This window comes from Neoarius graeffei, chromosome 20 (genome assembly GCF_027579695.1).
Source record: "Neoarius graeffei isolate fNeoGra1 chromosome 20, fNeoGra1.pri, whole genome shotgun sequence".
NCBI lineage: Eukaryota > Metazoa > Chordata > Actinopteri > Siluriformes > Ariidae > Neoarius > Neoarius graeffei.
Window position 1 is genome coordinate 41,225,600 of NC_083588.1, and position 16,867 is coordinate 41,242,466.

General features: G+C 42.2%; 1 protein-coding gene across 2 annotated transcripts in view; it reads left to right on the plus strand.

The window, feature by feature from the left end:
- The window catches only part of srebf1 (sterol regulatory element binding transcription factor 1), a 36,017-nt gene that overhangs the window by 1,950 nt on the left and 17,200 nt on the right, over positions 1 to 16,867 (plus strand). For both annotated transcript variants that reach the window (XM_060901734.1, XM_060901733.1), the window contains exons 2-6: positions 7,516 to 7,944; positions 13,511 to 13,674; positions 13,786 to 13,932; positions 15,113 to 15,331; positions 15,433 to 15,547. In XM_060901734.1, coding sequence (XP_060757717.1) covers positions 7,516 to 7,944; positions 13,511 to 13,674; positions 13,786 to 13,932; positions 15,113 to 15,331; positions 15,433 to 15,547 — 1,074 coding nt within the window. The remainder of the gene's footprint in view (positions 1 to 7,515; positions 7,945 to 13,510; positions 13,675 to 13,785; positions 13,933 to 15,112; positions 15,332 to 15,432; positions 15,548 to 16,867) is intronic.

Sequence of the window (16,867 nt, forward strand, 5' to 3'; positions counted from 1 at the left end):
TGTATAATTACCTCATTAACTTTCCGTCGCTGTTCAGTGGTGAAACACTGCATGCTTATAAATCTCTGGACAGTTATCTTTACAGAAATTCAGGATTTGTCAGCGACTCAGATGTGGCATCTTGTAAACAAGAAAATAGCAATCCTCTTTGGATGGGTAAGTCACTTAAGTATTGAGTATAGCACTGACCAGCCGATTATAGAATAAGGTAATTCCAGTTGTAATTCCAAATCGTCCGTGTTGTTTACCATGGATCTGGCGTTGGAGAGATAGAGGCTTAGCAGTGGAGATTTGAGTGGCTGTTTTCTGAGCTTAGTCAGCAGGCCGGCTCTGCCTGCAGCCTCGCTTTTGCTTCCGCTCCCAGCGCCGCCTCCTTCGCTTTGCTTCCGATAACAATCCACGGAGACCCCACTGGTCTCGCTATCTCGTCCGGAATGTTGTGCATGCGATGGAAATCACTACAAACCATAATTTTCTGCTGGAAACCAATGTCCAGTAAGTCCATACGGTTGTAGTGGATATTGAAGTCCGGGACAGACGAACAACACGCAAAAATACACACAAAAAACATAAAAAACGTGCACAGGTAGGGAGAGCTTGTAGCCGCAACCGTTGTAGTAGAATTGTATATAGTAGGGTTTTCCAGAAGAAAAGGTAGAAGTAGAAGGCGGAAATATGGCGTTTGACCGACAAGATGGCGTCTGTCACAATCTGGATCGGCTGTGACGTCACATGCAAGTGCTCCATACACCTATTGCACCAAAAACCAGACATTTGCAGCTAGAATAGTCATTTACCACATTAGCAATGTATAGAGTGTATTTCTGATTAGTTTAAAGTGATCTTCATTGAAAAGAACAGTGCTTTTCTTTCAAAAATAAGGACATTTCAAAGTGACCCCAAACTTTTGAATGGTAGTGTATATACAAATATAACACTAACATGCATGTCGGTTTCATCAGTTATATACAGATTAATATGGCATCTTTGAAGAAACATTAGGGCAGATGTGACTTCTACAACTTCTCCCATTATCCCAACTACACAGTGGTGCTTGAAAGTTTGTGAACACTTTAGAATTGTCTAAATTTCTGCATAAATATGACCCTAAAACATCAGATTTCCACGCAAGTCCTAAAAGTAGATAAAGAGAACCTAGCTAAACAAATGAGACAAAAATATTATACTCGGTCATTTTTATTTATTGAGGAAAATGATCCGATATTACATATCTGTGAGTGGCAAAAGTATGTGAACCTCTAGGATTAGCAGTTAAATTCGAGTCAGGTGTTTTCAATCAATGGGATGACAATCAGGTGTGAGTGGGCACCCTGTTTTATTTAAAGAACAGGGATCTATCAGAGTCTGATCTTCACAACACACGTTTGTGGAAGTGTACAAACAAAGGAGATTTCTGAGGACCTCAGAAAAAGCATTGTTGATGCTCATCAGGCTGGAAAAGGTTACAAAACCATCTCTAAAGAGTTTGGACTCCACCAATCCACAGTCAGACAGATTGTGTGCAAATGGAGGAAATTCAAAACCATTGTTACCCTCCCCAGGAGTGGTCGACCAACAATGATCGCTCCAAGAGCAAGGCGTGTAATAGTCGGCGAGGTCACAAAGGACCCCAGGGTAACTTTTAAGCAACTGAAGGCCTCTCTCACATTGGCTAATGTTCATGAGTCCACCATCAGGAGCGCACTGTACAACAATGGTGTGCATGGCAGGGTTGCAAGGAGAAAGCCACTGCTCTCCAAAAAGAACATTATTGCTCGTCTGCAGTTTGCTAAAGATCGTGTGGACAAGCCAGAAGGCTATCGGAAAAATGTTTTGTGGACGGATGAGACCAAAATAGAACTTTTTGTTTTAAATGAGAAGCGCTATTTTTGGAGAAAGGAAAACCCTGCATTCCAGCATAAGAACCTTATCCCATCTGTGAAACATGATGGTGGCAGTAGTATCATGGTTTGGGCCTGTTTTGCTGCATCTGGGCCAGGACGGCTTGCCATCATTGATGGAACAATGAATTCTGAATTTTACCAGCGAATTCTAAAGGAAAATGTCAGGACATCTGTCCTTGAACTGAATCTCAAGAGGTGGGTCATGTAGCAAGACAATGACCCTAAGCACACAAGGCGTTCTACCAAAGAATGGTTAAAGAAGAATAAAGTTAATGTTTTGGAATGGCCAAATCAAAGTCCTGACCTTAATCCAATTGAAACGTTGTGGAAGGACCTGAAGCGAGCAGTTCATGTGAGGAAACCCACCAACATCCCAGAGTTGAAGCTGTTCTGTATGGAGGAATGGGCTAAAATTCCTCCAAGCCGGTGTGCAGGACTGATCAACAGTTGCCGCAAACGTTTAGTTGCGGTTATTGCTGCACAAGGGGGTCACACCAGATACTGAAAGCAAAGCTTCACATACTTTTGCCACTCTCAAATATGTAATATTGGATCATTTTTCTCAATAAATAAATGACCGAGTATAATATTTTTGTCTCATTTGTTTAACTGGGTTCTCTTTATCTACTTTTAGGACTTGTGTGAAAATCTGATCATGTTTTAGGTCATATTTATGCAGAAATATAGGAAATTCTAAAGGGTTCACAAACTTTCAAGCACCACTGTACCTAATCAGCCAAAACATGTTTGCTTTAGTTTTGCACTGGAGCTACATGGCTGATGTTTCTAACAAGGAGGGAAGCTTAAAAAAAAAAGTTTACACATCAATATGAAACTATGCTTAATATGAATCATAATTGTGGCACAGTTTAGGCTGTGGATTTTGCCTGACACAGACACTTGCCTGGAGTTAAAACAATGTTCTTTCACTTATTCTTCAGTATAAGCTTTATCCTTGTCAGGGTCTTGGAGATCCAGAGTGGAGCATATCCTGGGATCATTGGGTGTAAGGCAGGAATACACCCTTAGTTTAGTGGGACACCAGTCCATTGCAGAGTACCATACACACACTAACACAGGCAATTTAGTGTAGCCAATTCACCTACCAGTATGTTTTTGAGAGCTGGGAGGAAACCAGAGGAAAACCAAACCTACATGAGAAGACAGGTGAGAGGTTGAACTCCACACAAACCGTAAGCTGAGCTCAGGATCAAACCAAGGACTCTGGAGACATTGTGAGGCAGCAGCCCTATCCACTACACCACCATGCCACCAAAACTATGTACCATCCATCCATTTTGGCATATCGCTACAGTGACTTGGCTGCTCTGATGGCTTCAGCCATCAAAGCTTCTCAGGAACATTACAGTTGCCTTCTACTGGATTATTATAGAGGTTATCTCCTCTCAACCATTCACATTCACACCTATGGACAATTTAGAGCCACCAATTAGCTTGTCTTTGGACTGTGGGGGAAACCCATGTAGACATGGGGAGAACATGGAAACTCCACACAGAAAGGCCCCTGTTGACCATTGGGCTTGAACTCAGAACCTTCTTTCTGTGAGGTGACAGTACTAACCACTACACCACTGTGCCGCCAAACTATGTACAGCAGAAGTAAATGCCAAGCCAGAGCAGCCAAGTCACTGTAGCGATATGCCAAAATGGATGGATGGTACATAGTTTTGGTGGCATGGTGGTGTAGTAGGTAGGGCTTCAGCGTGCCTTCTATCACTTCAGTTTACAGAAAACATGCAAGTCCAGTTTAGATCGACTCTGAGGCGAGTGCGTAAGATTTAGACTTGCTCACTGACTTGGTAGCCACGATGGCACCGTTGCTTCAACACTAAAATAAAGAACCAACCTTCAGATACCTTGGCTGTCCGTATGTACAGTGGGGAAAACAAGTATTTGATCCCTTGCTGATTTTGTTGGTTTACCCACTAAGAAAGACTTGATTAGTCTGTAATTTTAATGGTAGGTGTATTCTAACATGTGGAGACAGAATATCAAAAAGAAAATCCAGAAAATAACTTTTAAATATCTATATTAATTTATTTGCATTTTATTGAGAAAAAGAAGTATTTGATCCCCTAGTAACCATCAAGAGTTCTTGTTAATACAGACAAGTTAGACTCTCCAAATTACCTTGTCACCTAAATTGAAGACACCTGATATCACTAATGACTTGTATAAAAGCCACCTGGCCACAGAATCAATCAGTTTGTCAGACTCCAAACTCTCCAACATGGGAAAGACTAAAGAGCTTTCTGTGGATTTAAGGGAGAAGATTGTAGACCTGCACAAGACCGGTATGGGCTACAAAACCATTAGCAAGAAGCTGGGCGTTAAGGTGACAACTGTTGGTGCAATTGTGCGCAAGTACAAGACTCACAACATGATCATCAATCGACCTAGGTCTGGGGCTCCAAACAAGATCTCACCTCGTGGGGTTTCCAGGATCATGAGAACGGTGAGAAATAGACCTAATACAACACGGGCAGAGTTAGTGGATGATCTTAAAGCAGCTGGGATCACAGTCACCAAGCAAACAGTTGGTAACACTTTACACCGCAATGGCCTAACATCTTGCAGTGCTCGCAAAGTACCCCTGCTTAAGAAAGCACATGTGCAGGCCCGCCTGAACTTTGCCAGTGAACATCTGAATGACTGGGAGAAGGTGTTATGGTCAGATGAGACCAAAATTGAGCTCTTTGGCATCAATTCAACCCGTCGTGTCTGGAGGGAGAGACATGCTGCTTATGACCCCAAGAACACCATCCCCACTGTCAAACATGGAGGTGGTAACATTATGCTTTGGGGGTGTTTTTCTGCGCAGGGCTACTTCACCGTATCAATGGGAGGATGGACGGAGCCATGTACCGTAAAAACCTCCTTCCCTCTGCCAGGAAGCTTAAAATGGGTCGTGGATGGGTCTTCCAGCAGGATAATGACCCAAAGCATACAGCCAAGGCAACCAAGGAATGGCTGAAGAAGAAACGTATCAAGGTCATGGAGTGGCCCAGCCAGTCTCTGGACCTGAATCCTATAGAAAATCTATGGAGAGAGCTGAAGCTCAGAGTTGCCAAGCGACAGCCACGGAATCTTGATGATTTAGAGGTCATTTGCAAAGAAGAGTGGACCAAAATTCCTCCTAATATGTGCAGAAACCTGGTCATCAACTACAAAAAACGTCTGACCTCTGTGCTTGCTAATAAGGGGTTTGCCACAAAGTACCAAGTCCTTTTGGCAAGAGGGTTCAAATACTTATTTTCCTCAATAAAATGCAAATAAATTAATACAAATTCTTTAAAGTCAATTTCTTGATTTTCTTTGTGATATTCTGTCTCAGCATGTTAGACTACACCTACCATTAATATTACAGACTGATCGAGTCTTTATTAGTGGCCAAACCAACAAAATCAGCAAGGGATCAAATACTTGTTTTCCCCACTGTAGTATTGACTACAACTTGCATTAGGGGGGAATTCTGTTCATTTACTTTGACAGTTTTTGACACTGGGTAGTTAATACTTGATTTTAAACAAAGCTTTAAATCATTTTCATTAAATAGAAATGGAGGAGTAAAGTTGTATTGTAAGGCACCTGAAATACCACAGCACTTGGGAATTCTTCATTACTTCCTCCTTGGAGTATTTGTCTGATTGTGCCAGAGCTTGAGAAAGCTAATGAGCTTGGCCAGCCTGACTCTGTGCCCTGAATGTGAAATCCATTCCTGCGCTATTAGCAGTCTCCTCACTTTGCACTGTAAACCAACATTACCTGCCCCAGTGATCAGAAAACTGGGTGCGTTTTCCAGCAGCTCTGGTCATGTTTGTGCCAGAACGTCACTTAGAAGAATCAAACAGAATTTCGATTTGAAAATTGGTGAAGCAAATAGCTTTTTGGGTGTATACAATTGCGTTTGTGTGTAAACTATATGGCCAAAGGTTTGTGGACCCCTGACCATCACACCCATGTGTACATGTAGAACATCCCATTTTAAATCCATGGGTATTAATATGGAATTGATCCCAGTTTGCTGCTGTTCTAACCTCCACTCTTCTGGGAAGGCTTTCCATTAGATTTTGGAGTCTGGCTGTGGGGATTTGTTCATTCAGTCACAAGCGCATTAATGAGGTCAGTTGGTGTTCCAGTTTATCGTAATGGTGCTTAGTGGGGTTGAGGTCAGGGCTCTGTGCAGCCACTTGTTCTACAATATCCCTTTATGGGTATCGTCATGCTGGAACAAGTTTGAGCTCCTTAGTTTCAGTGAAGGGAAATCTTACCTCTGCAGCATATAAATGCATTCTAAACAGTTGTGTGCTTCAAACTTTGTGGCCAAAATTTAGGGAAGGCCCACAAAGGGTTGTGAAGGTCGGGTGTCCACAAGCTTTTGGCCATATGCATGTCCAGAGTAATGGGAGTTCTACTAGCCCCAGTTTAATGTTATAATAATAACAATCATCCGCTGTGACAATGATCATATTTCAGGGGCCAAGCCTCATCATTTCAACTTGTTTAAATAGATCCGAGTTCAAAAATCTATGCAGTTTCCATGAAGGAAAATGTTTACTTGCTTTAAAGGAACAGTCCACCGTACTTCGATAATGAAATATGCTCTTATCTGAATTGAGATGAGCTGCTCCGTACCTCTCCGAGCTTTGCGCGACCTCCCAGTCAGTCAGACGCGCTGTCACTCCTGTTAGCAATGTAGCTAGGCTCAGTATGGCCAATGGTATTTTTTGGGGCTGTAGTTAGATGCGACCAAACTCTTCCGCGTTTTTCCTGTTTGCATAGGTTTATATGACCAGTGACATGAAACAAAGTTCAGTTACACAAATTGAAACGTAGCGATTTTCTATGCTATGGAAAGTCCGCACTATAATGACAGGCGTACTAACACCTTCTGCGTGCTTCGACAGCGCATTGATATCTGAGCTCCGTATCAATGCGCTGCCGAAGCGCGCAGAAGGTGTTAGTACGCCTGTCATTATAGTGCAGATTTTCCACAACATAGAAAATCGCTACGTTTCAATTTGTGTAACTGAACTTGTTTCATATCACTGGTCATATCTATGTAAACAGGAAAAACGTGGAAGAGTTTGGTCGCATCTAACTACAGCCCCAAAAAATACCATTGGTCATACTGAGCCTAGCTACATTGCTAACAGGAGTGACAGCGCATCTGACTGACTGGGAGGTCGCGCAAAGCTCGGAGAGGTACGGAGCAGCTCGTCTCAATTCAAATAAGAGCATATTTCATTATGGAAGTACGGTGGACTGTTCCTTTAAGGGGACCATGGTTATCAGTGACTGGTCACAAGCACAAGTCGGGTTGTTACACTGTGAGTCGAGCAAACTCATATAACAGCTGTGATGTGAGCTTGGAGAGCTGTATCGAGTTCAAGACAATACCTAATGTGTGCTGAAAAAGTTGCTAGATTTGTTGCTAGGCTTTTTTTTTTTAAATTAAAGTCGTTAAACATTGCAACAAATTCTCCACACTGGCAACACCAAAGGGGTATTTGGACCCAGAAATGGCTATTGATGGCAGACTTAAGTGGATTTCTCATCAATCTGTTTTCTGTCCCCCCCCCCTTTTCAGATATGCTCCAGTTGATCCACAACCAGGAGATGGAGTTCACCAGCTTGTTTGATTCCACCTTTCCTCCAGCAGCACCAGATCCAGCGCATGACCTTTCAGCCCTGGCTTCTTCTAGCTTGGCTCCTACTTCCCGCAACTCCTCCACCTCATCCATCCTGAGCAACAGCCCACATCTGGATGCTCTCCTGGGTCCCCCTGTCAGCCGCAACTCCTCCACCCCAGACCAGACTTTCCATGCCCCAAAATTTCAACAAGCTCCCTCTACTCAGGTGACCGCTACACCTGTGACTCCAAGCAAGGTGAATCAGCCCAAAGTGCAAACACCTCAACCTGTACTTCACCCACCAAGTAAGGCTCCTCAGAGCCCTACGTTCTCCTCAAGTCCTCAGCAGCCTGTGACTAATTATGCAAACCAGAACGGATACACTGGTATGGGTGCTTTATACTTTTTATGTTGAAGCATTAAACTTGAAAAGGTTGAAGTAGAATTTCCTAGATTAATTGTCTTATCAAGTTAGATCATCCAGCAATGATGATCATCATACCATGCAAATAAAAACCTTATTTAGCAGTTAGAGGTGATGATTTTTCAGATCTTGCTGTTCTTTTTAAACATTAAGCTCCACGTCTGAGCTTTAGCAGTCACGTTAGGTGCATGACTCTTCCTGATACTTGTTTTGACAAGAAGAATTATGTTTGTCCAGTAGGGCTGTAACAATATGCGTATCGAAATCGCAATACGCAGAGCCACGATCCGTGTCGCGATACAAGAAGGCAGAATCGCGGTACACCCTTTCAAACTTCTCCTCAGCCCAAAAACAGAGGCGCTTCCAAACTTCAATTTATGAATACTTTTTTATTTAAATTACATTTTAAACTTACTTAAATTACTTTTTTTTTTAATATCTATTAGTAAGTTGTTTTTTCGCCGACCTCCGACAATCTTCTGCGAGTCACGCAACGTCCACACTCGCCACTGGCAGAGCATTCATTTCTTTTAAGCGGTCGCCATTCTGGTTGCGACGCGGGGAGAGAATCTGTAAACAAGCAGCTCATTGGCTGGCTAGGTGTGCCACAAGCCAATCACAATCACTTGACCGGAAAGGCATGCAGTGTTGCCAGATTGGGCAGGTTTAGGTGCTTTTTGGCTGGTTTTGAACATATTATGGGGTGGAAAACGTTAGCAATATCTGGCAACACTGAAGGCATGTCTGCTTGGGCGGAAGCCTTCTGCGGCAGTTACATTTTGACACGCGAGCAATGTTTCACCATAAAAATTCCGTAATTTCCATCTGTTTTCCGCGATCACAGAAAATCATTGGCCCTATGAGAGTGAGACAGTGAGAGAGCCACCCCCCAAAAAAAATCTTAACGGATTTACACGATTTGGAAAAATGACTTTTTCAAAACCGAAAAAACCAGAGCTTCCGGCTCAACAGTATTATTTTGAGAAATAAAACAATCTTTGGATATACATTTGTTCATTTTTGCATACATATTACTCATTCTCTGCAGTGGTCTGAATGATTTGTTATTAAATAGTTAATGTAAGTAAGTAAATGTTAATAAGTCAAATTTACTAATTTAAAAAAAACATTTTTTAAAAAAATTGTGGGTGTATCGAATCGTAGGTCAAAAATCGCGATTCGAATCGTGAGTTAGGTGTATCGTTACAGCCCTATTGTCCAGTATATACTTACCTTTTATCTTGAAACTTTTATTTCTTCTTTCTTCCTTGTTGGCGCTTGCTGTGTCAGTTGGGTAATAAGTTAACAATGCTCAACTGTAGTGGTAATTACCATCTAGGTGTTTCATTCTCTGTATCCGGTTTCTTTCCTTTCTTCTATTCTTTTTTCTGTTAAACTTGGCAGTGGGTGTAAAATATAATCAACACAAATACGCTACCGGTTCAAAATTTGGAGCCACACTAGATGAGGAGAAATATGCGTTTATTATTCTCTTAAAGACGTTTTGTCTTATGATTGGCATTTGTTTCTGAGACAAATGTTAATCGTGACGTTAATGTCCATGTATAAACTTATTACTGGATCAAAAATGTATTTAACAAGTAGTTTTTATGTAAAATTAAGCTGTTTGGGAAAACTTAGGTGAAGCAATGAGGAACTCGGCCTCTTTCAGAACATTGTGAAACTCCTGCATGAAGCCGGTTGAAAAGATAGCAAGGTTGTTCATCAGGAATATGGGTGTGCAAAAATATTGTTTTAAGATTTGTCTGAGTCAATATCCATCAGTAAAAATTTATGGATCGATCTTTTAGGCAAATTTTTTTTGGGGGGGGGGAGAGGGGGAATGGTATTCTAGGTTCATGTCTGCTATGATTAAACATAGCCAGGGAATTAAATAGACCATGTATGGAAACCTGCTATGTAGTATTTCATAACTCATTCCTATTGAATCTAATCGTTAGATTGCGAGTAGCTTTTAAGTCACCACTTTTTTCTTTTCTAGTGCGTAATACGCTTTGCGTTATTTCAGTGTTTTATTATTATTCCAGGGTGGCACGGTGGTGTAGTGGTTAGCACTGTCGCCTCACAGCAAGAAGGTCTGGGTTCGAGCCCCGTGGCCGGCGAGGGCCTTTCTGTGTGGAGTTTGCATGTTCTCCCCGGGTCCGCGTGGGTTTCCTCCGGGTGCTCCGGTTTCCCCCACAGTCCAAAGACATGCAGGTTAGGTTAACTGGTGACTCTAAATTGACCGTAGGTGTGAATGTGAGTGTGAATGGTTGTCTGTGTCTGTGTCAGCCCTGTGATGACCTGGCGACTTGTCCAGGGTGTACCCCGCCTTTCGCCCGTAGTCAGCTGGGATAGGCTCCAGCTTGCCTGCGACCCTGTAGAGCAGGATAAAGTGGCTAGAGATAATGAGATGATTATTCCAAGATAGTAAAAAAAAAAAAATCACTTTGGAAAACAAAAGAACACCTTTCCGTGAGTGGGTGTGTCCAAAGCTTTGACAGGCACATCATGTACATGTATATTTCCTGTACTGTAGCAGCTGTTGAGGCTGGACAGTTGCTTCTCCAGAACATCTTCAGTACATAACTGGTGTTTCTGTGAATCACTGAATTAACAGGTGTTGTGTCTGTAACATGACGGTTGAAAGCACCTTGTCTAATATAACACCCCTGTAATGCAGCAAAGCGTTAGACAGGTGAATTGGCCCTTTGCGGCATATTATCATCAAACAACTGTGTTTGGCTCTCAGCCCGTCAGTGTATTGCCCTTTCGTGTAAATGTTTGAGAGTCTCTGGAAGCCTTTTAACACGCAGGTCAAATTCAGTCCCACCACGGGAATGCGGTATCGTGGCCCCAGAACAGGACAAGGTCCGCAGACACGTAGTTTGATTGTGGTCTGACTCATCGTTGTAGTTGATATGACTGGCTCTCTTAAGTAAATGTAAAGTGAGCGGCATTTATTGTGTATTAGTCATCAAATGGTGATGGTGTAATGTTCAGTTGGATTTTTATATGATATGCATGATTTCTTTTCAGCATTAATTCAGGCTTTAATATCCGAGTATTATATGTGGTTCCTTTGCCACAAACCACAGTCGAACAACTGCTCAGACATCTGAGGCCCACATATGAGGGCAAGTCAAGAAGTTCTAAGACAGATGTTATAATTTCAAAAGAATTCCAAAAAGGAATACAAAAAAGGAATTCTCCGATGGAAACATCACTTGCAGAAGTGTTTAGACTTAAGCCAAGGTCACAACCGGCCGTATGTGCTCCTACGGCCGGTCTACGTGCAAGAAACGCACGGAGGGCGCGCGTGAAACGTGCTGATTTTTGAGCTGTAGACTGGCCGCAGAGGTTCTTTGTCATGTCAAACAAACTCTATGGGCACTTACGTTTTTTTCAGGTTGCAAGACAAACTTACGGCCAACTTGCGTCTTTCTCCACGAACAAAAAAACCGCAGTGATTTGGGAAACGCCAAAAATCGCACGGCCAAAAAATTGTACGTCCGGTTGTGACCTAGGCTTTAAGTGGAGGATATGTAGAGAAATAGCTTTATTTTCATCAATAAAGATTATTTTTTTTCATTGGTCTTAGAACTTTTTGACTTACCCTCATACATGTAATTAATATTTGCCTCAAAATTACCAGGCTTTATCAGGATATGTTTTATCAAGACTTGAATTGACTGGTGACTGAGCCTGATTATACAAGTAATGAGGTAATTTAAAAAAGTGTCAGTATTTGGGAACAAGAACAATTGAATCAAAGTCCTTCCCATGCCATGTGGCGCATAGGGCAGCGCCGATCTCCATTTCCATAGCCCTTGGGCTCTCGCCTAGGGTTACAGTGGGGGGGCTAGTCCTTTTGGTAACGGCGAGAGTTTGACTCCCCACTCGCATCTGTATTGCAGCGTGCCTTGCCAGACAGCAGTAGGTACCGTTTTTATGATGGTCTTTGGTATGACCCAACCGTGAGTAGAACTCGCGATTTCCTGATCGAGAGGCAGACACGCGAACCACTAGGCCAACTTGCGGTATGTTTTGAGACATATTTCACAGATTCTAGATCCTGAATATCCTTTTTGTTTGTTTTGCACCAATTTTAATTTTTTTAGCGTTTAATTCGGAGCATTTAGCTTTAGAGGTCCCTTTTAACTGTCAGACTCTAATCAGGGTTTTATTCAAAACTTGCTAATATTGCTTTTGCTACTGGTCTTAATAAAAGCCCCATGGTAGCGGTAATGCTAAAGATCCAGTGCTGTATATTCGTGTAGGTTTACACTGCCGGTTTCTGAACATCTGGTGTTTAGGTTTTATAACGGTTTAATCACTGCTGTTGCTGCAGCCCAAACAGAATGATACAGAACGGCAATTAAATAAAGATGGAATTAATTAAACGGTCTCTCTGAAATCCTTATAGGACTCTAAATGAGTGCTTTATTAAAGGGTAAAACAAATCCCGCATGATGCAGACGTTCACGTTATTTCTCACGAAAGTTCTTGTCATTGGCTTGGGGAATTAAACATGCTGAGCTTAGCTGAGCTCTCCACTGACCGATCCTTCATTTATTGTAAGTTTATTGTTTAGACTCTGACATTCTGCTGACACATTCCAAGTTGAGCGCTCATGATTGACAGCTCTCGCTTTGATTGACAGCTCTCGCACTCCCACTTCCGAGTCTGTGGCGTTATGATTCCAACCGCGATTTCATTCTCCTCTCATATGAAGTGCTGCGCAACCACAACCAGCTCCTCAGATTATACACTGTGTATTTCTAGCTTTAAATTGAACAATCTGTGCGATACACAGTCCTTTTTAATACTAGTTAATACTTTTTAATACTTTTTTTTTAATACTTTTTAATACTTAGGACTAATACTCTTGACTTTTTAATGGTAAATGTACCTCTTTTTAAAGCAGCACTTACTTCTGAAGCACTGTGAGCTTCACTAGAGGAGCTCTGCTCTTCTGCCATGATCGGAGATCTCAAACATGGAAGAGCGGAAAGGAATCGGAAACGTATGCGAGATTAGACCACATCTGCAAATTTAGGCATCTTAAAATGTTTTTATTAATGCCAAATAAAATATCCAGCACAAATTATATACGATAGACATAAATTAATAATTTATAAATTTTATTTTAAACACGTTTTTAGTTAGCGGGACTGCAGTTTATCACCTCTCCTGCCCGCGCCCGCATTGTGCACTCCCCCTCGCGCCCGCAATGAGCTTTCAAAATTTGTCCTGCGCCGTACTTCTTTGCGTCGGGTCCCGCGGGACTCCCGCGGGAGTGCAGGGCTCTATTTTGGTGTTTGGCCAGTTAGGTCATATGAGCTCCTTAAGTAGGATGCAGTTTAAATAACGGGTGCTGCGAAGTGAAGTTGTGTTCTATAGTACAGCTAAACTACATCCAAAGGATAGAATGTAATCTTAAATCTGGGCTTTAGAGGTAGTTTGTTTTTTTTTGTATGTTTTGTTTTCCTCAAAGGTCTGTCTTCTATCTGATTTGTAATTTGCAGCAGTCCCTCAGCAGGGCTCTCCCCAGCCCGTGCCCAGTGTTGCCAGCTCTCCACAGACCATTAAGCCGGTAGCAATCCAGGCTCAGGTCCAGAGTCTGTCTCCATCTTCCATCCTCACCACCTCCTCCAGTCCCCCAGCACAGACTCACGTCCAGCAAGTTCCTGTAAGTGTAAATACCTGCGCATACTGTGACATTTACAGAGTTCTGTAGTTCACCACTTGATTAATATTGTGTGTGTGTGTGTGTGTGTGTGTGTGTGTGTGTGATATGCAGGTCTTGTTGCAGCCTCAGTTCATCAAGGCAGAATCTCTCCTCCTCACCACCCTGAAGCCAGACGTGTCCATGGTAACTACAGTAGCAACTCCGTGCATCACATCTCTGGCTACATCCACAGCTCCAGTACAGAGCACCTCACTGCAGGTAGCGCTCCTGTCCCTCCATCCAGTTTCGCACGTGTTACTCATGACAACGAAATCAAAAACCTATTTATATAGCATTTATACACCAAAGCTTTAGATCAGTATTGTAATCCAGAATGTTTCTTGCCACTCTTTCTAAAAGCCTCAGTAAATTTAAAGTCACTTCCTTTTCTGCTACTAGATATTAATCGTGGATAATTAAGTTATTCCACAAAATCGAGTCGTGCATGAGCTGATAGCCGACGAGGCGCATAGCTCCGAGTTATACGTGTATGACGAGATTGATTGGAATAACTTATTATATCCACATTCACTGGATTTTGAGAATATTGGCTTTTTTTTTTTTTAAATTTGAGAAATAACTTTTTTTTATATGGAACGTCTGACAATCATTTCTGTTTAGAATGCAAACAAACCGGTGAAATGACAGTGGCAATTTGTGAAAAATGCTGTAGTACGTTCTTACCATCAAATACTTTCATTCCATATTTTGTTGCTTTTTTTTTCATATTTTTTTGAGTTTTGTTTTCGAGTAGTTATTTCGTCCTCGGTTGGTTCAGCAACATGTTCCACCATTTTATTTTATTTTTTTGGGTGGTTGGCAAACCAAATTTAAAGGTGCATTACCACTACCAACTGGGCTGTCGCGTGAAACAGGAGATATTGTGCTTGGGGGGGGACTTACGACTATATTCTTGTAGCTATTTCTGTTTCTTTTAAATACTTGATAAAGTGAGATTTGATTTGATTTAATGCGCTCCGCCGTTTTTGTTTTTCTCTACTCACGGTATATGAGCGGATACTCTAGTAGTAGAGTAGCCAATCGGAGCACGTGATTGCTCATATCCAGTGAATGTGGATAGAATAATAAAAATTAACTTTACTGCACAGACAGTGCTAATAGAATAGAGTAATGACCTCTGAATAACAGACATAATAATAGAGAGCCTTTGCAGCTACTCGTTTGTTAATAATGCTCAGTGCATTGTAATAAATAGTGCTGTGAAGCTGAATGCATAATAACGAGTATGAGTTAATGGTATGTTGTATTATTTCATCATAGATGTGCAGTATATGCAGCTACACCTGAACAGTACATCACTCTATGTTCCTGCATCACATGCTGTTTTATATATTGTAGGTTTATGTTAATTCTCTCCTCACTTTTCCGTCTCACTCAGGCTCTGATGAACGGCGGGACAATCCTGACCACTGTTCCAGTCATGGTGGACACAGAGAAGCTGCCCATCAACCGTATAGCCATCAGCAGCAAGTCGGGTATGCATACCCACAAAGGCGAGAAACGCACAGCACACAACGCCATTGAGAAGCGCTACCGGTCCTCCATCAACGACAAGATCATCGAGCTCAAGGACCTGGTGGCTGGCACCGAGGCTAAGGTCTGCCTTCTATTGCCTTTTTCTGTTTAAGCATCATGTGTATAATGCCTTCTGATGTTTGGGCTTCAGTAGGTGAATGTATCTCCCTGCCTGTGTTCCAGCTGAATAAATCTGCAGTGCTGAGGAAAGCTATTGATTACATCCGGTACCTGCAGCAGGCCAACCAGAAACTGAAGCAGGAGAACATGACTCTCAAAATGGCCAACCAAAAGAACAGTAAGTCCATCAACATAACTTGCATGTACTTGAGTAAAGCTTCAAAAGTAAAGAGAGTAGCTGCATTTGTACTCTGGAGCTGGCTGCTCTCGTAGAGCTTTACTCAGGATGTAATGAGGACTGACGTGGGTTTTTTTTTTAAACATATAATGGCTGCCAAATATCCATAGTTCTTTAACATTGCTCCAGTCATCTTCGTTCTCGGAAAAATGTATGCAAATTAATCTCGAAAATGAATTAATTTATATAACCAGACTAAATGTGAAACCATAATACATTTGGGAAGGGAACTTTTTACATATTAATGTTCAAATCATACAGCCTTCTGCTGCACGATAACCCCTTCGTCAGCTGCCAACCAGGGATGATCATAGTTTCGGTGGCTAAGGCGGTACTGCCATCACTGTCGCCACCAGCAGCTTAACGCCCCTGGGGGTGTCTAAGATGGTTAAAGGTGGGGTATGAGATTTTTTTCAGGAGTATTTTTTACCATATTGCTTGAAAAGCTCCTCACCCATGTTGCAAGCAGTACAATAGAAGGTTTGACCCAAAAACGAAATATTTTAATCCAGTCTACAGTGTAAAATAAAGGAAAAACGCTATCCAATCATATCGAGGTACCACCCCAAAATGATTGGATACTGACACGTCAATCAGACTGAAGCCCGCGAGCAGCCCGGCCCGTGTGTGTGTGTGTGTGTGAGAGAGAGAGAGAGAGCGAGCAGCCCCTCCCCAACCCGCGTGCTGTGAGCAGAGTGTCACACAGAGCGCAGGATTTTCTCAGTGCGCTCCCTCCAAACAACGGGGATTTACACGAAAACAGAAGGAGATATTCACAAGATTCTTTCACAGTGAGCGCCACAAGGCTCTCCTGAACACACTGATGTAATTCGTTTTGTCTGTAGTGTAAAAAATGAGGTCACTAGAGCGAGTTAAAAACGAGTGACTTTTCTGCCAAGTTTATAATGGCAGTCTATGAGGCTGCGCGGCTGTCCTCTCCTCACTTTCAGGCTTCTCATTCAAAAACTGCAAGTCCTATTGTGTAGGTAGACATATTGTGTGAATCAGGACAAGTGTGGCTACTACTTTTGAGAAAATTGTGTGTGTGGAGTGAAAATTGGGGCTGAAAACAGTTTAAATGAGAAAGTTTGAGCTATTTTTCTAAGCTCTCTACACTCTAACTTAACGAGCTCTACTGGTGTGTAACGCAATAGACACCCCATTATAAAGGCTGATTTTTCTCAGGCTTTATAAGGGGGAGGAGGGGTGGAGACGCAGGGGGTGGGAGCATGGTGAGGGCGGGCGTGTTTCTTTTCAAAA